Below are 25,789 nucleotides of genomic sequence, written 5' to 3' on the forward strand. Positions count from 1 at the left end.
CTCAACAGCAACAGCAACAACAGCAGTATCAGTCTCAACAACAACAGCCACAGCCGAAGCCTAAAGAAGAGGCCGACAATCGTAAAGATTGGAGAACACCTGCGAATAGCTTATTATCGTTGGTCAGCAAAAGGGACAGCGATAGACAGGTCTCATGGAAATCGAGAGCTTATTTAAGTTCAATAACTTGCATTCAACCGATTTTTGAAACGGATCCGATCGCTCATATTAATCTAGGATTAGTTCCAGTGATTCCAGTAATAGTAGACGGTTTACCCGTAGAAGCTCTTATGGATTCAGGCGCTTGTGTCAGCGTCATATCTGAAGATTTAGCTAAAGTATTAAAAGCACCGATCGTTGAATGGACGAGACAAGGATTAAATTTAGCCGACGGTGAAGTCGTCAAACCATTTGGAGTAGCTCTTGGTATCCGCTTAGTGATCGCCAATAGAGTCGTCGTTATTAACGCAGCGGTATTGGGAACTAATGAACCGCCAATGCTTGTCGGAGCTGATGTCATGCGATCGATGCACATAAACATTGATATGTACGCCATGGAAGTTACCTTCAGAGAAGACACGCTGATGTCTAACAAATTAAAGCAACGAATAGCTGTCGCAACGCCTTATGAATACAAGAATGCCAAGACATCGGAGTCACAGCTTTACAATCAATTGGCAGCCAAAGAGGTCGGATGCTGGCCTCAAGATCTTGTTGTTGACAACACCGATACAGTTTGTGAACCAGTAAAGCGTATTAAAATTGATCCGAAAGACACGGACGACATGTTAGGTTCATATATGAGAAGTGTTTATGAGTCGGGAAACGCGCCGACAGAAGCCTACATTTCTGATGTCTACAATAGACGAGCAGCTAATCATTACAATTGCAGAAGTTTATTGCCTCGATTTGCAATCGATATTAAAGCTAGTTTTCGCCCGAAAGAAGTGGTACATAAAGCTGACGATTATAAGCCACTTCACATGAAATCAATGCTTATTAGAGATCAGTACTTAAGAGTAGCCGTTGGAAAAGTTTTGCCACCGAGAAGTGAAACAATAGTCACATGTACTGGCATTGTATGTGATGACAAGGAAGTGCTGGTTGAACCAAATGAATGCCGACGCTTAAGCTTAAAAGGAGTATTACTCGGAACGGGATTAGTTGAAACCAATAGTGAACTGTGCGAAGTAGTGGTCAGAAATAGCAACAGTGAAGCCGTGACACTACAGAGAAACACAAGAATTGGTTATATCTCAAAGCTAACAGAAGACCATCGAGTAATAACACCGGAAGAGCTTGAAGACAAATCAACGAATAATTTTAAAGCTATTAGCAATCGTGTGCCGAAAGTCAAGCAAATAATGTCCGCTAAAGACAAAGAAGACTTTCTGAAACAATTTGAAATCGGAGATAAGCTGTCGGAAAGCGATCGCAAAAGAATTGAAAAGCTTTTAATCAGATTTAGGGATCGCTTCGCTATAGGTGAAGATGAATTGGGACGTATTGAACGCTTACCACACAAGATAGATGTCGGAGACGCAAAACCAGTCTTTCAACAGCCGTACAAGACATCCGAATACGAGAAGAAGATATTGGATGAGATGTTGTCAGACATGTTTAAGCGCAACATAATCAGCAAAAGCAAGAGTCCTTGGGGATCACCAGTGGTTCTGGTAGATAAGCGGGACGGGAAAATCAGGTTATGTGTGAACTACAAGAAAGTTAATCAACTCATCCGACGGGACAGCTATCCATTTCCAGAGTTAGACCAGTTTATGGTTTGTTTAGCTGATACAGACATGTATAGTACTCTGGATTGCGCTTCTTTTTTCTGGCAAATACCTCTTGACCCGGAAACCAAAGAAGTTACCGCTTTTGTTACGTACAAAGGATTATTTGAATTCAATTATTTACCGTTTGGTTTACATCTAAGTCCAGCCGTGTGTTCGCGAGTTATGGAAGAAATTTTAGGCGAAATGAATCGCGAAAAGCTTTACTATTATGTCGACGACATATTGATCTTCTCGAAAGGATTGGATCAACAGTTGGAACGATTACAAGAAGCTTTACAACGGATGCGAGAATATGATCTAAAGCTGAAGCCATCGAAATGCAAGATAGCCTTATCTAAAGTGAAATTTTTAGGACACACTATATCAGGGAAAGGCATACAACCCGATGAAGAACGAGTCAAAGCATGGATAGGAATTGCAGTGCCGAAGACTGTCAAAGAGCTCAGAGGATTCCTCGGTTACGTTGGATTCTTCAGAAGATTTATCCGCAATTTTGCCAAAATCGCCGAACCATTGACTCGACTGCTTAAAAAAGACGCGCCTTTCAACTGGACTGATGAACAGCAAACAGCTTACGAGACATTGAAGGCTAAGATAATCGAAGAGCCAATCCTAGCCTTTTATAACCCAAAGTATGATTTAGTGTTGAGATCAGACGCTTGTAAAGAAGGAATAGCCGCACATCTGCTACAACGGGAACCCGACGGAGAAAAACTATTAGCTTGTGTTAGCCGTGCGACCACTGATGTCGAAAAACGAAAGTATTGTGCGACAGAACTGGAATGTCTGTCAATTGTTTACGCACTTAGAAAGCTTCGACATTACGTCCACATGAGGAAAGTCGAGGTTATGACCGATTGTCACGCTCTATGCCATCTGCTGAAGTTCAAGGATCCTAACGGACACCTATCGTTTTGGAGCTTAACGTTACAGAGCTATGAATTGGAGATAAAACACATATCAGGTGTAAGACATGTCGACGCCGATTATTTAAGCAGATCTTGTTGTCCGCTAAACGATGAATACATCGAAGACGAAGTAGATGTTAGCTTATTAGACACAAGACTTAATATCAACAAATTGTGTGCAATTAATAGCGATCAGAAAAAAGGACTGAATATTGAAGATATCTCAATGATTGACACAATTGGTGCACAAGAAGCTGATCCTAAGCTAAATGAAATTAAATTGATATTAAACGGTGAAAAGCTTGGACGTCGTTACGAAAGACGACGAATTAAACAAAAGTATTTAATCGTAAGGGATGTGCTATACTATCGATATCAGGACTTAAACGAAGAAAAATGGTTACTTTGTGTACCGGATTCGCTCATTAAGACAGTGATGACCGCATCACATGAAGGCGCTATACATTTAGGCCGCTCGAAGACATTAAAGCGAATCAAAGAACGCTATTATTGGCCATCAATGACGAGGGATATCATCACTCACGTCAAGACATGCCATGAATGCCAACTAAGAAAATATGAAACAACAGCTCAAAGAGGTTTGTCATTACCTATGCATATAGCGAGAGAGCCGTTTGAGTCGCTGTCGATGGATATCGTGGGTCCGCTTCTGAAATCTAAGAGTGGATTCAACTATATTTTGACAATCAATGACCGCTTAACGAAGTTTGCCTTAGCTTTTCCGCTCAGGAGAGCCAGAGATAAGGAAATAATGAAAATTTTAGCGACTTATGTATTCAGTATTTTTAGCGTACCTAAAGAGCTGATTACAGATAGAGGCCAATGTTTTTTAAGCAAAAATATTACTAAATTTTACCACAAATACGGGATAAGACATATCCGCACAACAAGCTATAACCCGCAAGCAAACGGTCAAACCGAGTGTTACAACAAAGTAGTGGGGGTGGCCTTAGCTATCCTCAGCGGTTTGAAAGGTGATTGGGATCAGTTCGTACCGCATGTTATCTACGCTTACAATACAGCTGTACACGAATCAACACAACGGACGCCATTTTACCTTTGTTTTGGACGCGAAGGGGTAGACATTCTTGACCTGAAGATAGGTAGAGAAAAGCTTAGCGCAACAGAAGTTACTCGAGAAGAAGCTATTAAGAAATGGAGAGAAACTCTAGAGTTGGCAAAAAAAGCTCTCACAGAAAGCCAACTGAGAAACAAAGACAGAGTAGACGCTAACCGTATGGACTATGAGTTTGCAATCGGAGACCTGGTTTTAGTCCGAAGACCACATTTGGAAATCCAGGCCCACAGCAAACTGTTGCCCAGATATGTAGGACCTTATCGTATACTGAGAAAAGTAGGTCCACTTAACTACATGATTGTGCAAACATCGCCGGGAATGCCAAAGTTCAACATAGTTCATGTCAATAAGCTTAAGCCATATCACATCAGGGAAGAGTTCACAGCTGAAGATTTACCCCTAACTCTAGAAAATAATGTCATAAATAGCGATGAAGAGGTCGCAGAGCTAGAGAGAGAGTTGTTAGGAGAACCGTACGACAATTTATTGGCAACAGAGCCGATAAACCACATAATCGATGACATCGAGCTGTTAGAGAGCAATAACGTAGAAGAGGAGAGCGATCAACAGCTATACGAAGGTCAAAGGGTGCGAAGGTCAACACGTGTTAAGCGTAGACCTGAGTATCTTAAAGATTATGTTCAGTAAAATTTTTTGTTATGTGTTGGATAGGCCTATAGTACAGGGCAGTACTGCAGGTGCTAGGGTTGCAATTTTTATTGCTGTTTTTTAATTGCCCACAAAAGCTATTTTATCCGTTATTTTTCATCAGGGGATGGAAAAAGCGAAGAAGTGGGGGAATATTATTAACTTAAAGCTGACGAAAATTTTGTGATATTTGATATTTTTTGTTATTTTTTGTATATTTTAATTGCCGTTAAAACGGGAACTGTTATATAGCTTATAATAGTTTGAAAAAGTTTTGACTTTTGGTATAAATGCCAAACGCTTACCTAAAGTGAAGTCATTCACATTGTGATTGCTATCAAAATCAGTTAAAAGCTATACTCAAAATATTACCGAAAATTAAAAGCTATGGCCGTGAATATGATAACACGTATCGGAGCTCCTTGTGGTGCTTGGGATACTCCTGTTAAGATAGCTCATCATTATTGGGAATGTCTAGTTTGTCAATTATATACCGTCTCGTTGTGGGAAATTAACGCCCAACCAATACCACTAAATGCTGGGACGACATTCTCAGGAGCTTTAGATTTGAACGACGATACCGCGGATCCACCGATTAATTTGAGTCAAGTATTAATCACTGAGCCGTCCAGAGAGTCTATGAGAAGCCACAGATCCGAAGAATATGTGATAAGAATATGGGATTTGGTTGCGCAACCACTTTCAGCTCATAGATTCAGATTGAGATGCGGTTTAGTGAGGGACAGAGCGGAAGTACCAGCACATGTCGGGAGGTGTGATCGCTGTCGCACTCATCTGAATGGGGAATTCAGATCTTATGGATACAGGAATGTAACAGACGATGTATTGGAGGAACGACAGCCTAGAGTTGGTACAGTTGTCGTACCGACACAACAGCTAACACAACCAAACCCAGAGAACGCTCAGCCGACCGCCAATATTGAAGTTGAGGATCAACCGACAATTAGCGGAACCTCAAAGAGATCACGCCATTAAAAGCTTAGCCGTAACCTCGCGTCGATGATATTTACCGAAAATAGCCGAAAATAGTGGTCAAGTATCGGAAATTTGCAGTTATATTACGTTAAAGCCGATAGAGTGCAGCCTATTATTACACTCATAATAATCGCATAATTTAAGCGCTAAAACATTGAGTCATTGTTTAATGTTTTCTATTGTTTTGTGAGAAAAAGTTTGTGTCAAAAGCCGTCAGTCTTTGTCAAGAACTACAGCGTTAAGTGTCATCAAATCAAGCTTAAGAAGTCATCGCTAGAAGTATTGAAAGCCTAATACAATGTCAGAAGGATTACCGGTTATCACATCGACCAGTTTGGCCGAAACCAACGGATTAGAACCGATGATCGACATTGAAGTGAATCCCAGAGCTAGGGATCAGCTATTAGTGTCAGTATCACAGACAGTGGACACTTTGATAGATAATGTTGTTAAACTACTCAACGGTAATGGTGTGGACGCACATCATGAAGCCGAAGATGAGCTTAACATTATTACCAACGCTATGCCAAATGAAGCCGACGTCAAGCCGAAGAAACGGGTGATCAGAGCCGACACCAAACAGCCGACAACCGACGTCACCGCTATTTACGCCGTAATTCAAGACTTGTCGCTTAGATTTGACGCTCAGATGACATACAAAGACGAACAACTGGCCGTTAAAACTCAGATAATTGAAGAGCAGGAGGCAAAGCTGATCCGCAAAGGCCTAGAGTTGGACAACAAAGAGTGGGAACGTATGAATTATCAGGAAAGAGCCGGCACTAGAACGGGACAGATGGAAGCCGCCCGTAATGACGCCCGAAGAGCCGATGCTCGTGCGGACAGAGCCAACTCAAAGCTGAGAATACTACAGATCAATATGGATGAGCTAATACTAAGACATGAGTTAGATATGAATAACTTAACAATAATCGCTAAAAACAATGAGAATCAACTAAAAGCTGACATCAATGTCCTCAAAGTGAAGAACCAACTATTGGATCGACAATTGGAAGACGAAAAGCTTAAGCAAAAACAATATGAGGACATGAAGACTGCAAACCAAGAACTCACCGAAGTGTTGAAAATGTCGGTATAGCTAATGATGACCGTAGTGTCGGAGGAAACTATTACCGATATGGAGACGCAGCTATTATTACCACTTCTAAAGGATTGGAGAAAAGCAATACATCGCCATATAGTCGACTCAATAACATCGCCGATAATGAGCCGAAATACCACCGAAACAGCCGACGAATATCATCATCAATGAAGAGGAACAGTAGGCGCGAGGACGGCCACCCAAGTAGTGGGGAATGAAATGAATACATTTCTACGCTTATTATTTTGTTACTAAATATTATTACATTTTATATAATCACAATTTTGATATGCATTTATAAGCTATAATTATATAATCATTTTCTATTACTAAGCTTTAGTTATTTTTTGTATTTGAATTATTTTTGTATTATCGATATTAATGTTTAATCAATTATTTAGCTATCGGTGCGCAACTATATGCGCCAGTATAGTAATGGCTGCCTAAAACACATGGTTTACAGGCAGAACTATAGTAGCACTTGTATGGGACAGTTGTCTCAGTTTTGTTAAGCTTTACCATCGCTGGAATAGGACAGTTGTCCTAAGTTTAGCTAATCCGGAGATACCGGACAATAATGCCTACAATTATATTACTTTAATTATATGTAACTCTTTATTAATTAATTATTATTAAACTGTATTTTAAGTATTATATTATACACTGTGTTGTGCCTACAGTAATCGTTTAGCTTATGGGTGATTATAGTTGTTGCAACAATAGTGTATGATAGCTAAGCCGCCGCAACAATTGTCTCTAAGCTCGGGTCCAAAGCTGGTCATTGTATAGGCCACACCTTTACCGCATTGCCTATAAGTGGTAGCTCGTCTGCAGCTATAAGCCTACCTATTTAACGGGAGAGCATAATTCACGGGTCTCATAGCTAAGCCCCGCAACCCGTGAATTGCAACCGCACTGCTACAGCTGAGGGTGTGCCAGTTGGTGACACCCGTAGCAGAATCAACCGTTACATATATATATATATATATAACCCACTTATACTATGTTATGTACGTATGTATTGCATGATTATCTAGCAATACATGCAATAGTAGTTTATGTAAATTTAAACTTTTTTTCACTTATAAACAATACATTAGTGACATTATATTGTATATATATATTGACGTCATTTGCTTACATACCTGTGCTTAACAGTAAAAATAGACTACAATAGAGAGTGATAGGCCCAGTACTTAACTGTAATTGAACCGGTTTGGTTCCGGGTATTGGTAGAAATTGATAATACTCAACAAACATCGGGGAAAACGGGGGGGGAGGGGTTTAAGCCATATATATATATTTAACAAAGTCAAAAAATAATTATTAAAAAATACAAATTACAAATAGACTTACAAACGATTAGGTTTTATATTTATTATAAAGTTTTATTTTTGATTTGTGTATATTATTTCGGTTTGGTTTACTTGTAATGTTAATGTTTGACAAACTAGTCTATTGTCTATACAATACTATAAGTATCGGTAGTCACACCCACTTGTGTTATACACTGTCTGTATAAATATATATAAATCATCGATGAGTTTAACAGTGAAGCAAACTTAACAATACATATAATATTATAGTAAAAAAAATAATAACTGTTTTATTGCATTAACTAATAATAATAACAAACAATTAAATTGTTTACTAAAATAATTGATTCATTCATTGAATTAAATCAAGCGATTAAAATAAAATATCAATTAATATCATCGATCGGTCGGTAAATTACAAATAAAAAATGTCGGGTTTCGTGACCTGCGGTCCCAACGAAGCTCTCGTAGTCTCAGGTATTGTCTGTTTAAACATTTGACGGGAAGTCCTGTTATTTATTAATCACATCCCAACCCATCTCTCTGTTTGTTTGATATCATATATGATATATAGGATGCTGTCATCGGCGGCCACTTATGGTTCCCGGCGGTCGAGTGTTCGTTTGGCCAGTTGTCCAAAAGGTTCAGAGGTTAGTATCGTATATGATATTCACTTCAGTGGTCATCTGATCCGACAAAATCGTTTAACAACAACATAATGACTAATTGTATCACCACTTATTCACTATACTATAGGATAACATTGAATACGATGACACTGACCATCGAGTCGCCGCGGGTCTACACACAACAAGGTGTACCGATATCGGTAACTGGTATAGCCCAGGTCAAGATACAGGGCCAGAATCTCGATATGTTGCGGGCGGCCTGCGAACAGTTTCTCGGCAAAAGTGAACAAGAAATTATGTCAGTGGCCAGAGAGACACTCGAAGGTCATCAGCGGGCAATAATGGCATCGATGACCGTCGAAGAGATCTATAAGAATAGGAAGAAATTTTCGAAAAAGGTTTTCGAAGTGGCCTCAAGTGATTTGGTTGATATGGGTTTTACGGTTGTCTCGTATACGATCAAAGATATCAGTGATGAGGAAGGCTATCTCAAGGCATTGGGTTTGGCCCGTACTGCCGAAGTCAAACGCGATGCCCGTATTGGCGAAGCAGAGGCCAAACGGGATGCACTGATTAAGGAGGCGTTGGCCGAAGAGGAGAGGATGGCTGCCCGGTATGTCAACGATGCCGAGATAGCCAAAGCTCAGCGAGATTTTGAGCTGAAGAAGGCGGCCTACGATGTCGAAGTGTTTACCAAGAAAGCCGAATCGGATCTGTCCTATAATTTATCGGCCGCTAAGACAAGACAACGTATTAAAGACGAACAGATGCAGGTATTATTTGTAATTCATTGGGTTATATACACCTATCGGTTCTCATGTTGACACCTCTCTCTCTCTCTCTCTCTCTCTCTCTCTCTCTCTCTCTCTCTCTCTCTCTCTCTCTATCTATTGAATAGGTCAAAGTAATTGAACGAACCCAAGAAATTCAAGTACAGGAACAGGAAATTGTACGCAAAGAGAAGGAACTGGAGGCCACTGTCCGAAAGCCGGCCGAAGCCGAAAAGTATAAACTGGAAAAGTTGGCCGAAGCTCATCGTAACAAAGTCATTATGGAAGCTGACGGTGAGGCCGAAGCTATGCGTCTGAGGGGCGAAGCCGAAGCGTTTGCCATCGAGGCCAAGGCAAAGGCCGAAGCCGAACAAATGGCCAAAAAGGCTAATGCATTCAAAGAGTACGAAATGGCTGCCAAAGTCGATATGGTTTTGGATATGTTGCCAAAGGTTTGCTGAAAGAAATTGTTTTATTAAGAAAAAAACAAAAAATAATGTTATACTTTGTGGACACTATTCGTATATATTTTTTACATACATATAGATTGCTGCCGAAATAGCCGCACCATTAGCCCAGTGTAATCGTGTGGTTATGATTAGCAACGGTAACAGCGAAGTCGGTGCCAGCAAACTGACCGGTGAGGTGCTCGACATCATTACCAAAGTCCATCTGACTGTCTCGCAGTTAACTGGCGGCACACCTCCCGTGGCTAATGTATGATAATTATAAATATATGTTATTTACCGTAAAAAAAATTTTAATTTTAATTTTCTTGATTATCATTACTTACCGTATAGTTTACTGTATATTACCAATTAATGTTGAATATATTGTTTAGGGTATATATAGTAATATATTACCCGTAATTATATATAGATTGAATGTTTTAACTATAAATTTAGTTTAATTTTAATATTTAAAAATTTTTTTATTAACTAAATGTCTTTTTTAAAAAAACTGTTGACTAACATATATTTTTCTCTCTATTTTTTTCCTTTCTAACATATATATGTAGACACCGGCATCACTATTGATCGGCAAACCGGTTGCCTCAAAGTAGGAGCACTTTGTCTATATATATACATAAATACAAATAATATGTCGATTAAATTACAAACAAACAAAATTATCAGATCTTTATTATTAAAAATTAATAACTAATAATTTGCTTATATAATTGTCTCATATAAATAACATACATGTGTGTGAAACCTACTGTACTACTACTCTTCTATGCATTTTGAAATATACAGTTATTTTCATCCATTGAATAATCAATCGTCAAGTCAGGGATCACTTGGTAGACTCAAATCGTGAGACCAAATAATTATATACAACAACAACAACAACAATCACAACAACAAATGCAACAAAACTTTTTTTATTTATCAAATAATTTTTATTATTATTGTTTTTTTTTAGTTAATTTATGTTTTTTGATATCATTTATATTATTATTATTATTATTACCCAGAGATCAAATGTTTATTAAATAATCTAGTTTAATATTATTGTTTTTTAAAAAATCTCATTTTATCATTATATTAGATGATATATAAATAATAAAATATTTTAATTATTTAATATTATTATTTATAGTTATAAATTGTTTTACATTATTATTATTATTTGTAAGCTTTTAATGTATAATGTATTTAAATTGTAAAATTTAATATATTTATAATAATTATTACATATTAAAAAAAAATTTAAATAATGTATTAATAATATTAGATAAAAGTTGGCACAAAAAAAATAAATAATAAAAGTCATTATTTATCTTAAATATTTGTAATAAATTTTTCAATTTTTTTTAAAAATTACCTATATATTAATAATATTACCTGTATAATTATTTAATTTTTTAAATTTTATACACATTTTTTTCACACAAACAATTTTTAAACAAAATTTTTAACAAATATTTATTTATGTGAATAAAGCGGTGAATATATAAATATCATTATTTAATTCATTTTTTTTAGTTTTTTCAAAAACTAAACCAAACTTATAGTTAAAAAAAATTATAATTTAATTAGTTTTCATTAAAATAAATTAAAATTTGTTGTTAAGTCTAAACTTACGGTACATTAAAAAAAACATATTTTTTAAACATAACCGACTATCCATTAAAAAAATGGGATCCCATTATACGTGACTTGAATTAAAAAAAAATGACAACTAGCTAACTAACCGTAACAACTAACCGGCCAACTAGTTATGTGGCTAACTAACTATTAATAACTAGGATAGTTAATTTGACAACAACAAAATTGTTTTGAACTTGCTAAAAATAAATAACCTGTTAAATTTTTTTTAAAAATATTTTAATTATTTTTAATTATCCTGATGCTAATATATTCAAAAATAAATTTTGTTTGTTGAATGTGCATGTTTGATTTATGTCACCATTACATTGGCTAATGGGGGGATGGAGGGAGAGGGTTCAGTCACTCTACTACTACTACTACTACAACAACACATACAGTACACACACACACTGTATAGACAACTGTGTGCATTGAATGCAATGTATAACTAACTATAACTACTAGTGCTGCTGGAGAGGATATTCAGCCATTTTGGACATCGATTTGTGTGGCATTGAGTGTATTAATACAGTGCTATGGCTGTACACACACACACACACACACACACACACACACACACACACACACACACACACACACACACACACACACACACAGTATGCCATACCATACCAGCTAAACAATAAGTGCATACACACATACAGTACAGTATAGTAACTGCAGCTAAATATATATATACATTTTGTGTGTGTGTCTATGTATTGTTACTGTACTGTATTAGAACCATAACAGTTCCTAATAAAAATCATAATAATATAAAACTACCATACTAAATTTATCGTCAAAATTGACCTAGACTATTATTGTCCATATTAAAATCATCTAGTTGTCATTATATATTGTGTGTCATCAATGTCAATTTAATCATTCAACCATCATCATCATCATCAATGTAAGTGACTCTTTCAACAACAACAAAAAAAATTAACATGTACACTTTATCTATATCGTAAATCTATCATTGTACATTGTGTGTATACAGTGTACACACTTGTAGTACATACAATGTACATTTATGCTTAACCAATTTTGCTCCTCCCTATTTAGTTTATTTTTATTATCATTGATATTATGATATTATTATTATTTTGGTCACCCTGTTTATTATCACTTTATTAAGTAGTCAATAAAAATTTTGACTTGACACACTACATGTGATTGACCCCTCAGGGGATTAAAATTTTTAAATAATATTATGGTAATTAACCTAGCTTATTTAATACACATGCATATATTATTAAAATTATTAATAATTAGCACATATTTATTTATTTATAATACAATACTGTATTAACATGCTAACTTTATTATTATTATTTGCATCACAATACTTATTATTATTATTATTTAACTAAAAATTTACATTTTATTTATTTATTATTATTATTACATTTCAATTATTTATTTTTTTTGACAAAATTATTTACAGATAGAAAAAAATAAAGTATCAATCAATTGATTAAATCATTTATTTTTTTTGGTCCAAAAAAAGTTTGCTGTTATTAGTAGTCATTATCATAGGATATATGATATGTTATATTTAAACAATGAATTACTGTATTATTATATGATATATTAACCGACGGCATCATTAGGCAAAGGCATTCAAGTGTACGGCCATTACTAGTGACCAACAATACTAACCGCAACGGAGGAGGCGGCGGCGGCGGCGGTAGTAATAGTCGTCATTTTCGACAGTACTTTACAAATACATCGACGGCGGCAACGGTAGCCGTCCGGAGGACATCACAACAAGAGGAGTCTCCATACTCTAAGCCATACCATAGTTATAGGAGGATTGCACTGATGTCGTCGACCAAAGGCAGCGGCACACGAGTGGCCAGTAATACAACGGTGGTTGACAGCCAATCGGACGGCGGCGGCTCTATAGTAGTACCGCATTCGATTGAGACCCGACGGACGTCGGGCAGCCAATCGTCGTCGTTGCGATCGTCGCCGACAAAGAGGACATCCGAACGGCGCCTGTCGTCCAATGGCGAGGCATCGAGAAGATCATTGACCGCTAATAGTAGTGACATTGAGGTCATTACGGCCGGCGGCGAGACAATTGCCGAAACTTCGGCCAACGATAGCACGAATGTTTGTTTTGAACTTTTTTTTTGTGCTAAACTTTTTCACCGTTTTCTTTACCGTTGAAATTAATTTTTGTTATTATTATTATTAAAGGAAAGGTCGGCTAAAGTTAGTGCCCGAAAAACGTTTACGCGGGCAACGGTCGGAGCGTCGCCGGCGGTCAGCGAACAGCACGAAAAGCAGCGATCGTTTTTGAATACAGTTCGGGCCAATACACGCGGTGCTGGCGGCGGCGGCGGTACGTCTTTAACACCGTCTAATAGTTCACTGACTAGAGGTGGAGGAGGAGGATCGGCAACGACAGGCGGACAGTCGTCAAAGAGGTCGACCCTAAATGAATCAATAGGTGATAGAACAGGAGGTATGTTTTGAATGAACTATTTTTTTCGCCTACCGATGCTAACCAACCATTAAAAACAAAACAAACAAAAAAAACTAACCGTTTGTTTCTCAAGACGAATCATCTACTCATTCGACGGCCACAACAACAACACCGGGAACGCCAAACAAACGCCGACGGCGTCACTATAAGGGCGGTACGTATGGACTGTATTTGTCGAAGAAGAGACGAAAACTGAAGGAACAGTCGGCGGCAGCGGCGGCGACAAAAAAGTCGACGACCGACAAGAGCGACACAACTTCGCAGAAGTCGATGAATCTGATGAATGCTGACGGAGAAGAAAGTTCGCAATCGTTTGCCGTTAATTCCGAATCGGACGGCGAACTCGATGGCCAGTCATCGGATGTGTCGCATCTCGACGAACATCATCAACAGCAACATAAAGTAGACACAGCAGATGTCCACAACAAGACACCACCGACGCTGAACACCGTTCCCATCGCCACAACCACTGTTGCCATCACCACTACCGCTCCCATTGTTGTCACGGAAGGCCCCAAACGTAGAGGACGACGCCCGAAGATAATGGCCGCCGCCGCCAATGTGGTCGCCAATGCGGTGCAGTCGCCTAATAAAAATGGTTTGACTAACGATAAGACAACCATCCCTGAGACCGGTGGCGGTCCATCTAATGGCGATCCGATTAATACTAATAATAATAATAATGGCGACAAACAAGTGTTTCAATTGGTTAGCAATAATGTCAATCCCACTGTCGTTCAGAGTAACACACGAAAGACTTTGCTGAAGATATCGACAACCGGTACTGTAGTGTCCAACGATACTATCACTGCCAACGGCGGAGGCGGCGGCGGCGGAACACAGATGGGCGCCGAACAGTCAAAGTTTGTGATTGTGGTCAGTATTTAAGCGTTTAATTAATTAATAAATTTACCGTTTGCTCTCACATTAAATTTAAAACATTTAAAAAAATAGATTTTATAATAAGATTCAATATAAAAATATTATTATAATATCAATAATACAATACTAATAGTCAGTATTTAAATACAGTAATTATTAGCTAATAATCTTAAAGATTGTTTCTCTTAACTATTACCTTTCAATTATCTCTCTCTCTCTCTCTCTCTCTCTCTCTCTCTCTCTCTCTCTCTCTCTCTCTCTCTCTCTCTCTCTCTCTCTGTTACTGTGATTGATTAGAAAATAGGTTTATTAGTCTATCAATCCCTCGTAAAACTATTATACTCTCCAAAAAAAAACTGTATAAAGTTTACTAAAAAACAAAAATAACTAATTTTGTAATGTCATTGCTTTCCTGTATTTTTACTTTTTTTAAAAACTTAATGAATGCTTTTTCAAAATTAGTGTCTAATTTGTGTGTGTGTGTGTGTATTGAGAAACTGATTTGAAATGAAATTTGTGTTTAATTAATAATTAGTTTTTTTTTTTGAAATCAGTAATTCAAATGATGAGATCCAATGTATAAAAAATTACAAATAAAAAAGTTATATGTATTTTATTATTAATATTGTTAACTAATGTCTTTAATTATTATCATATATATAGAGTGACAAATCCATGGCTCAGACATCGGTGTGTATGTGTTCGGCCAAACCATTGATAGACAGTTCACAAAAGGATATATCGAAAGGAAAGCCACTGTTTTGTCAGGCGATCGACTGTTTTGATGAAAAGGTTTGTCAGGCAATCAAATACCATACCATCCCATCATATACTAAGACAAAACCCTAACTAAACAATTGGTTTTTTTAACATTTTTTCTATCACTTCTGTGTGTGGATCAGTTAATCGGCTGCTGTAATCAGGTTCGGCTGACATCACTATTTCGGTCATCGAAACGGGTTCCCTATAGGATCTTCTGCGAAGTTCATTTGGCACGACTCAGACGCCATCACTGTTGTCCCGGCTGTGGACTGTTCTGCACTCAGGGCGAGTTCAACGAATGTTTCAGTATTAAGAAACAGATCCACTTGTTTCACAGCAAATGTCAGATCGATCGGCCCCAGGATCCGAAAAGCCAACACTGTTTGCACTGCGATATGTTGTCCCAAACCCGGACCGTACGGCTCGAGATGAACGGACCGCTAACTAATAATACCTATTATCTTCAGCAGACATCTATACTGAAGACGTATGAGTTCCTAATTTTTTTTTTTTAAATCGACTATCAATTGATTAGACAATTATTTTACTCAAAAAATATCTTTCGCAGACCTAAGGCCCGTATAGGTGTAACTAAAAGGAAAGGCCGTCATAAGGCTCAGCCGTTATCCGATGACAAACTACTTGAAGCCGGTATTGAGTACACAATTCCGGCCACTAATAAAATACTATCTTTAGGTATATAATAAAAAAAATTTTTTTTGATTATAATTTAAGTTATTGTTATAATTTTGTTTTGTTTTTTTTGATACAAATATTTTTGGATCATTTAGCTGGACTGCCATTTGGTCCGCAACGTAAACAACTGGAAGAGCTATTGTCGGCCCTGTCGGGCGACAAACAGTCTATACGGTTGACAATACAGCACAATAAAAACTTTTACGCCGTCGCCAAAAGCGGCGAAGTGGACAAAGTGCTCAGCATATTAGGTATAAGATATACAGTATATCAATGTGTTCCCCACATATATGTGATTGATAACCAACTGTCCTAACATTTTATCTTTAAAAAAAAGCTCAAGGATTTGATCCGAACTTTGCATTCGAAGACAACGACAACGAGACACCGTTACACGCGGCGGCCAAATGCGGACACCTGCTAATTGTCCACCTGTTGATACAGTCGGGCGCCAACCCGAACGTACTCAACAAAAATATGATTACACCGTTGATGCAATCGATTGAACACAAACACAACGTTGTTATCAAATATCTGATCAATTCGGGCGCATCGTTGGACATTCGCGGCGAAGACGGTATGACATCGTTGCATATTTCGGCCAAATGCGGTAACATCGAAGCCGTACACTATATACTGGATTCGGGAAAGATGAACGTGAATTTGCAGGACGACGGCGGTTGGTCACCGTTAGGTAATGATCATCATATCCGGTGTGGTGGGGGATATCGGCTATTAAAATCTAATACACTTTCTTCATCTCTATATATGTCCTCCAATTGATAGTCTGGGCCACTGAACACAAGTACTACAATATTGTCAAACTGTTGGTCAATAAAGGAGCCGATCCTAACATTGAAGACGACGAGGAAAATGTTGGCCTACATTGGGCCGCCTTTTCCGGCGAAACCAATATAGCGCTACTGTTTCTCGATATGGGCGCCCATGTTATCAATCAGACCAACATTCACGGCGACACACCCTTGCATATTGCTGCCCGCCGTGACAATTATGAATGCGTTGTGTAAGTTACCAGATTTATTACCCCCCTTAATATTTAACCGAAAATAATATAATTTACGGTAATTTTATATATTATTATAGACTTCTACTGTCAAGAGGGGCCGACATCACGATTATGAATAAAAACACTGAATCTCCTCTTCAAGTAATTATTACTTATAATTTTTAATATTACTGAAATATATTTAATCGCTTATCATATTTTTATTTTTGCACACCCCATCCCATCCATCAATCAATCAGTGCGCACCTAATAATAGCGAGTCAGAGATGGCCCTAAAAGTTAATCAAGAATTGAAACGCTTCTCCGTCAGGCGTCAGATGAACAGCGAAAAACTGTTGCACAGAGATCTGTCAAAAGGCAAAGAGTATTATCAGATACAAGTGGTTAATGGTGTCGACAACGAGCCCTATCCGATTGATTTTATGTATGTTACGGAAAATTGTGAGGCTTCTCATATTAACATCGATCGCACCATTACCTCACTTCAGGTATACCCGTAACTAATCATTTGGTTATAAATATTTTTAAAAAAACAGTTTTTTAAACTAATTTTTTTTCCACACATTCGTAGAGCTGTCAGTGCGAGGATGACTGTACGTCACAAAAGTGTGTGTGCGGTGCCATCAGTTTCAAGTGCTGGTACGACAAAGAGGGCAAACTATTGCCAGAGTTTAATCTGATGGACGCACCCATGATATTCGAGTGCAACCGTGCGTGCAGTTGCTGGAAAACCTGCAACAATAGGGTCGTCCAATATGGTGTCCGGTATGCCATTCCCTTAAAAAATTGTTAATTAATTTTTTTTGTTCATTATTTAACTTTTTTTTCTTTAACTCTTTTAGTTGTCGATTGCAAGTATTTCGTACTAAAAGTAAGGGATGGGGTGTCCGGGCTCTCAGGGATATACCTAAAGGAACGTTTGTTTGCGAATATGTCGGCGAAATTATTAGCGACTCGGAGGCCGACCGGCGTGAAGATGACTCGTATTTGTTTGATTTGGATAACAAAGTAAATTATACTAACAATTGTCTAACAATTTTTTTGTTTGCAAAATACTAATTGTTTTTTTTTTGAATAAATTATATCAATTGTAAGGACGGGGAGACCTACTGTCTGGACGCCCGCTTCTACGGCAATATCTGTCGCTTTATTAATCATTCGTGTAATTCAAATCTGACTCCGGTTAAGGTGTTTGTCGACCATCAGGATCTGTCGTTTCCGAGAATCGCATTATTTAGTTCACGAGATATTAAGGCTTACGAAGAGCTAAGGTATGTATAGCCCCTCCCCTCTCCTCTCCTCTCCCTTTAACATAACTTTTCAATTAAATTATAATAATTTATTTTTGTATATATTTTATAATAGCTTTGATTACGGAGAAAAATTTTGGGTCATTAAGTATAAGGCGTTTACGTGCGGTTGCGGCGAAACCGACTGCAAGTATAATAAGGATACCATTCATACGACTATTGAAAACTATTATAAACGACTTCGCGAGGAACAGCTGTCGATGTCAGCGGCAGTGGTGACCACTACCAATGCTACGGTACCCGTGCTTACGGAAAGCCGTTTTAATAATAATAATACTACTACTAATAATAATAATCATAATCATAACCAATAATTATTATTATTATTATTCAATCATTATATTATTTTCTGCAATTTTATTGACGAAACAAAAAAAATTATAATAATAATATTTATACTCATCATTAGTTTGTTTTTTGGCACTTTTTACATGAGAGACAACAAAGTTTTCAAAATGAAATCATTTTATTTAAACAAAATATATATATATATATATAAATATATTTTAATTTAATTAATTCATTTAATAATTTACCTTTATATAATAATTTAATTATAATAATAAATTAAATGATGTTTTTTAAAAAAATTTTTTTTATCTATACTTATTATTTCCTAGAATTTTGCTATACTTTTTACATATATATATTATATTACATAATATATTTACCGTTAATATAATTTTTTGTTAGCTATTATTTATGTACAGTCAGTATATATATATATATATATATATATAGAGGATGTCAAACGTTTTAAGCAATCGATGGATCGATCGATACTATGTGAGAGAGAGAGAGAGAGAGAGAGAGAGAGAGTGAGAGTGAAGTAAGTGTTTGCGTAAATAGCAGTTATATATATTTCGCAGAATATTCTTGTAAACTACAAAAAAATATATTACAGAATATTCTGTAATCACACCTTTTTTTAGCGACATCTTTGTTAATATCTAAACAATATATTATTAATTTTATTTCTCGTTTGGATTGTATTTTATTATAAAAATAATAACAATCAGTAGTACAACTGATAGTAGTAGTACCGTAATAATAATAATAATATTGAGTAAAAATAATATTATACATACACTGTATGTGTATATATACAGTATATGTGTGTCAGTTAGTTAGTATATGTGTGAGCCATCTTAACAGCGGTCAATAGGTTTTTTTTTTATATATATATACCCGTTTTGAACTGAAACAAATTAATGCAAAACTATTTAACTAAAATAATAATATATGAGTGACCGCTGCTACTGATGGATGTGACTAATGTCGTCGATATATATGTGATTATTAAGTGATTATGGCTTGAAAATTACAACAAAAATAATAATTAATAAATAAGTAATTTATATTTCAATTAAAAAGTCGACGACTCAGTATAGTAGGATAGGTGTGCACCACCACCACCACCACCACCATCAGCAGCTATGTCCAAACTACTGGACCCGAAGTCGGCCAGTATGGGTGCCGGGGCCCCGCCTAAAGGTCCATCGTCATTGTTTATATTTAGCGATGACAATTTTATACGACGGCACACCCGATTCATCATCGAATGGCCATATCCTTTTTTTAAATAATATACCTTGATAATTTTTGATAATTTTTACTAATTTTAATTAATTTTTTTGAATATTTTATCTTTAAATAGTATACCAGAATATATATTTGTTTTTTTAGTATTTAATTATCTCTGTAAATTATACTATCCATTAGCATAGTTATGTAATGCAGTGAATATAATCTAACTGTTTATTAGGTGTTGACATTTACAAGATATATATATATGCAGTATATAAATACATATATTAAATGCAATTTTATTATGTAATATATATATATATATTTACCATTATTATTATTATATACAACTATTATTATTATTTATTTATTTAGTATTTATTTATTCTGTATCATAGGTTTTAATTTTTTTTCAAAAATATTATATAATAGATTATATAATATGTATTAAAAATCATTATATACTGTGTATATACAGTATATATACAGTATATATCATTTTTATATTTATCTTATAATTCTTCAATATAATTTATTATAATTTTATTTATTTAAACAAATTTATTTATATAAAAAAAGAAAGATTTTATATAATTTTTTTATTTACATAATAATAATAATATAATTACAAACACAAAAAATTGATAATTTGCTTAAAAATATTTATTTTTCTTGTATAAAAAAATATGATGCAAAAAAAACAAACATATATTTTCCTTAACTTATTATAATTATTTGATTGATTGATTGATTGATTGACTGATTGATTGGCGATAACACTGTGTTTGAATATGCAGTCCTATTAACCATTATTGCCAACTGTGTTGTCTTAGCACTGGAGGAACACCTGCCAAAAAAGGATAGGACACCATTGTCACTACAATTGGTAATTATATATTCAATTAAATAATTATCTATTTTTAAAAAAATAAAATTTATAACTTATTTTTTATTTGTATTTGTAATCCACACTTACTCACCCCCATCCTAACCCCACCCCCACTAGGAAACCTCTGAGCCTTATTTTTTAGGAATATTTTGTTTTGAAGCCACACTTAAAATTTTAGCACTAGGATTTATATTACATAAGGGATCATATCTACGTAATGTTTGGAATATGCTTGATTTTATTGTTGTCTTAACAGGGTAAGTTTAATTGCAATTGATTTTTTAATTAATTATTATTTATTTAGTTTTAATATATGATATGTTATGATTATGATTATTATTTTTTAATTTAAACAACATTTCTAATTTTTTAGTTTTGTTTTTGCTATTATTATTATTATTAGAAAATTTAAATTAGTATTTAAATAATTATATATACGATATATTTATTTATTTTTAATTTACTAGAATTATATTAGTAGTATTTTAATCTAATTATAGTATAATATAGTTATTTATAAATAGATTTAATTTAGTTTTTTTTATTTTTAGCCTATAAATAACCTATATAGTTTTAATTTAAAATTTAAATGCTAATTTATAATATACAGTAGTTATTAGATTTAGTAATGTATTATTTTTAGATTAATAGATTCTGATGCTGTAGTTTAATTGAATTGTTATTTATATATATATATATATATACAGTATATGCTTAGTGTTGAATAGAGGTCAAAGGTTATAGTCGTTCAAATAATTTTTGTTGTGTGTGTGTGTAATGTTGTTATTTGAATACAAACGCTAACCTTTTTTTTCTAACCACTATCTCATCACAAGTAGTATACTATTATATGTATATATATATAATGTCGTATACATTATAGGTTTAGATTTTTTGAAAAAATATATATAGTTTTTGGTGTTTCTAAATAATAAAAATAATGATAATTAATTTATAGTAATGCAATTGTTTTGTAAAATTAATTAATTATTTTTTTAGTAACTATTAATTTTAGTATATATACTACTAAATATTTAATAGATTTATGCATTTTTAAAAAAAAATAATAGTTTGCATTTTTAATAAAATTATAGAAAATATAATAGATAACTTTACTAAAAAAAAAATATTATTTCAATTATTTTTCAATTAACATTGTTTTAATCAATATGTATATCATATATATACAGTATGTGTGTGTATCTAAATAATAATTTTCATCTATGTGTGGGCCTCCTACTAGACGTAACCAAAAAAAAAATAAATAAATATAAATAAATAAAATTATAATTTGACTGCTTTAGTGATAGTTAGATTGTTTTATTTTAGCTAGAGCATTATTTTCAATTAGCATAGTTGTTACTAAATTTTTAAAAAATAATTAATTTAGATACTAAAATAATAAAAATTTTTTAGTAAAAACTAGATTAAAATTTTTTAGTAAAAACTAGAATTTTTTTAGCTATCTTTTTTTTTTTGTTGTATTAGATAGAAATATCAAGTTAGCTTAGTTATCATATCTAATAATCTAAACTATAAGCTAAAACAATTTTTTAAAAATAATAATTTTTTAAAAATTAAAATAAAAACAATTATAATAGTCTGGCCAACACAGCCATCGAGGGCAGTCAGTCCTCATTTAAAAATGTAGACTTCCGTATGCTCCGGTCGTTTCGGGTTTTACGGCCACTAAAACTTGTGTCCCGTACGCCAAGTAAGTGTCAACCACTACTACTACTACTACTACTACTACTACTACTACTACTATCTACTACTGTACTAATACTGTACTTAAATAAAACTACTACTTAATAAATAAATATATCTAAATGTCATCACAACCATAAAACATAATATAATTATAAATATATTGTATAAACTATAATATTATTATTATTTTTTGTTGTTGATCAATCTTTATTATCATATTATAATAATACAGTAATAATAACTATTTCAAAAACACGATTATATTATTTAATAATACAGTATTTATTTATTTATTGCAACACATTATATATACGGTATATACCAGTATTATTATAATAATAATAATAAAAATTAAATCAAATTAAATAGTCGTCTAAATAAATACTACAACAAATAAAAAGGATTTTCTTTTGTATATAAAAGTGTTTTTTTTTAGAAAAACAAATATATATTTTTGTTTAAATAAACTTTGATATTAACAAAAATATAGTTATTTTATTTGATAGGATAGTCACATAATAAATACATATACAGTATATTGCTTTTTGAAAAAATTTCAAAAATAATTATTAGCAAATATAATGATCATATATATAGGATTATATATATATTCATCATTATTATTATTTTTGTATAATATAACAAAAATTTTTGAATTAATGGGTTTAAAAACTACAGCAAAAGAATTATTATTATATTATATAAAATTATTTATTTAAAAATTACAAATATTATATAAAATAATTAAATTATTAGAATTATTGTTTTATTAAATAATATAAATTTTAATCGTTAATATAATTTTATAATAATTTTTTTTATATATATATATATAATTAAAAAAAAGTAAATTTTTAGTTTTATTAAACAGCGATAACTTAACAATTTTCCTATAAGTAATCTAGCTAATCTATTAATAAAGATAATTTACAATAATAAATATTAATTTTATATTTAGTTTAAAATTTTAAATAAAAATATATTACCTATGTTGCATGTTTATTATATATATAAATAAAATTTATTAGTAATAGTATAAAATAATTATTATATAAATTACATAATTAATTATATATATGTAATTGCATTTTAGTATAAATAATATATTTTTTTTTGATTGCATATTGTATTTAATTTTTTAATTTAAATATATTAGTCATATTATATTAGATTTTTGACAATTTGTTTGTAAAAATTTGTTTACCTCCTCCTCCTCCCTATCCACCACCACCATCATCATACACCCCACACCCTAACCCCCCCTGTTTTATATGCAGGTTTATAACCTTATTAGCTCCCAGTGAAAAACAAATGTTAGGTGGGGTAGATTTAAAAACATTACGAGCCATTAGAGTGTTAAGACCATTGAAGTTGGTCTCAGGTGTTCCAAGTAAGTGATAATTAAAAAATTACAAAAAAAAAATATTTTATTTTTTTATAATTTTTTCAAACAAAAAAATATTATTATTATTATTTTTATCATCATCATTACTATTATTAATAATAATAATAACATAACTCATTTATTATTTGTTGCTTGTTTGTATGCTATCATTATCATTATTATTATAATTTATACAGTTATATGTAATAGAGTTTATCAAATTGATCTAGTTTAGATATAAAGTATATATATAAATATTAGTTAATTAGATACTAATTAATTAAACTAGTTTGTTTGTTATCATGTATAGAAATATATAATATTATATAGAAAAAATGCATTAATTATCTATATAAAAAATATTGATAGTTTTGATTGTTGTTGTTGTTGGTATGCTTGTTAAACAATAATAGATAGTTTAAAATATATAAACTATTGCTAATTATTACTAATTAAAAATTAATTTCAACTTATATAATATTAAAAAATAATTATATTGCTAAACAAAAGTGACACTGTTGATTCAACCCAAAAAAATTGTCTAATTTTTTAAACTCTAGGTCAATTGTTTAATGTAAATTATGTTTATTATTATTGAATCATTTTGCTGTATATTAAATCATAGCAATTATATAAATGCCATCATAATATTATAAATAATATAGGGACAGATCATTTAGTTAATTAACTAAAATACTAAATAAAGTGATTACATGTTTATTATTATTTTGTTAATTTATATCATGAAATCAATATCACAAAACCAACAAAAATAAAAATAAAAACATTTTTGTTATTCAATTTTTTCTAAAATTTGAATTCAAAAAAAAAACCAATTGATGATTGACTAACCCATTGATTAATATTTATGTTTGTTTTTTTGATAACCCATTATCACCACTACTACTACTATCAACTATAGGTCTTCAAGTTGTATTGAAGTCTATCATCAAAGCAATGGCACCGTTACTTCAAATCGGTTTATTAGTGTTGTTTGCAATTGTTATATTTGCCATCATTGGCCTAGACTTCTATGAGGGAGCACTTCATAAAACATGTTTTACATTACCAGATAGGAGTATGTATTTTTTAAATTTTATTTTATTAATTAAAAAAATCATCTATTTTTTTAGTAATATTAAAATTAAATTTTTTACATTACCATATAGGAGTATGTATTTTGATTTTATTAATAATTTTTTTAGTAATATTAAAATTATTTTTTTTTTGGTAATTAATTAGTTGCTATGTTGTTGAATCTAGAAATATAAAAAACAAATATTAGATTAATTAATTAATAAACAAAATTTTTTTAACTAACTAGAAAACAATTAATTAAATTGTTTTATTTTTTTAAAAAAAAACTTATATAATTTAATTTATTATTATTATTTTATAGCTGAAATATATAGAGAGGGCGATGCAATGGAAACTCCCTGTACGTTAGCTAAGGGCGATAAAGCACCCAAAGGTGCCTATATGTGTCCAAACGGTACCGTATGTGACGAGGGATGGGAAGGACCCAACTATGGCATCACTAGTTTCGATAATATTTTCTTTGCTATGTTAACCGTATTTCAGTGCATTACTATGGAGGGATGGACTGCCATATTATACTGGGTAAGTAAGTGGGTGGGTGTGTAAATGATTAGGTAATAGGAGTTAGTTGATAGGGGGGTCTAAAAATTGCAACTATAAACACTGTCACTGTTTCATATGATATTTTTTAAAAAATTCATATTTATTTA

At 33.1% G+C, this 25,789-nt stretch overlaps 3 protein-coding genes across 11 annotated transcripts in view; all 3 read left to right on the forward strand.

Moving 5' to 3' along the window:
- The first annotated feature begins 8,115 nt into the window (after positions 1-8,115).
- LOC128957221 (flotillin-1-like) lies at positions 8,116-10,738 on the forward strand. 2 transcript variants are annotated; one of them, XM_054302951.1, is made up of 7 exons: positions 8,116-8,342; positions 8,440-8,515; positions 8,622-9,267; positions 9,393-9,716; positions 9,811-9,981; positions 10,283-10,323; positions 10,521-10,738. In XM_054302951.1, exons 1-7 carry the CDS (start codon positions 8,294-8,296, stop codon positions 10,582-10,584), a joined length of 1,371 nt encoding a protein of 456 aa, XP_054158926.1. In that variant the 5' UTR covers positions 8,116-8,293; the 3' UTR covers positions 10,585-10,738. The 2 variants fall into 2 exon arrangements, with proteins under 2 accessions (XP_054158926.1, XP_054158927.1); XM_054302952.1 differs by lacking the exon at positions 10,283-10,323.
- A 1,272-nt stretch (positions 10,739-12,010) lies between these two features.
- On the forward strand, positions 12,011-18,855 carry LOC128957220 (histone-lysine N-methyltransferase EHMT2-like). The gene is made up of 16 exons (XM_054302950.1): positions 12,011-12,270; positions 12,974-13,478; positions 13,566-13,833; positions 13,928-14,730; positions 15,400-15,528; positions 15,639-15,985; positions 16,067-16,194; positions 16,290-16,445; positions 16,532-16,888; positions 16,981-17,218; positions 17,299-17,362; positions 17,461-17,709; positions 17,793-17,986; positions 18,064-18,229; positions 18,317-18,492; positions 18,587-18,855. Coding segments are annotated over exons 1-16 (4,041 nt in total). The 5' UTR covers positions 12,011-12,268; the 3' UTR covers positions 18,846-18,855.
- A 2,258-nt stretch (positions 18,856-21,113) lies between these two features.
- Positions 21,114-25,789, forward strand: part of LOC128957200 (voltage-dependent calcium channel type A subunit alpha-1-like) — a 36,943-nt gene continuing 32,267 nt past the window's right edge. For 7 of the 8 annotated variants that reach the window (XM_054302928.1, XM_054302926.1, XM_054302925.1 and 4 more), the window contains exons 1-4: positions 21,114-21,204; positions 23,935-24,047; positions 24,964-25,119; positions 25,441-25,661. In XM_054302928.1, the coding sequence (XP_054158903.1) occupies positions 21,176-21,204; positions 23,935-24,047; positions 24,964-25,119; positions 25,441-25,661 (519 nt within the window). In that variant the 5' untranslated portion in view covers positions 21,114-21,175. Of the gene's footprint in view, positions 21,205-22,554; positions 22,662-23,934; positions 24,048-24,963; positions 25,120-25,440; positions 25,662-25,789 lie in introns of those variants that run through there. The other variant, XM_054302924.1, reaches the window with a different exon arrangement.

Source organism: Oppia nitens, unplaced genomic scaffold (genome assembly GCF_028296485.1).
Source record: "Oppia nitens isolate AA-2021 unplaced genomic scaffold, nextdenovo-longstitch-racon4-pilon3 scaffold38_pilon_pilon_pilon, whole genome shotgun sequence".
Taxonomy (NCBI): Eukaryota; Metazoa; Arthropoda; class Arachnida; order Sarcoptiformes; family Oppiidae; genus Oppia; species Oppia nitens.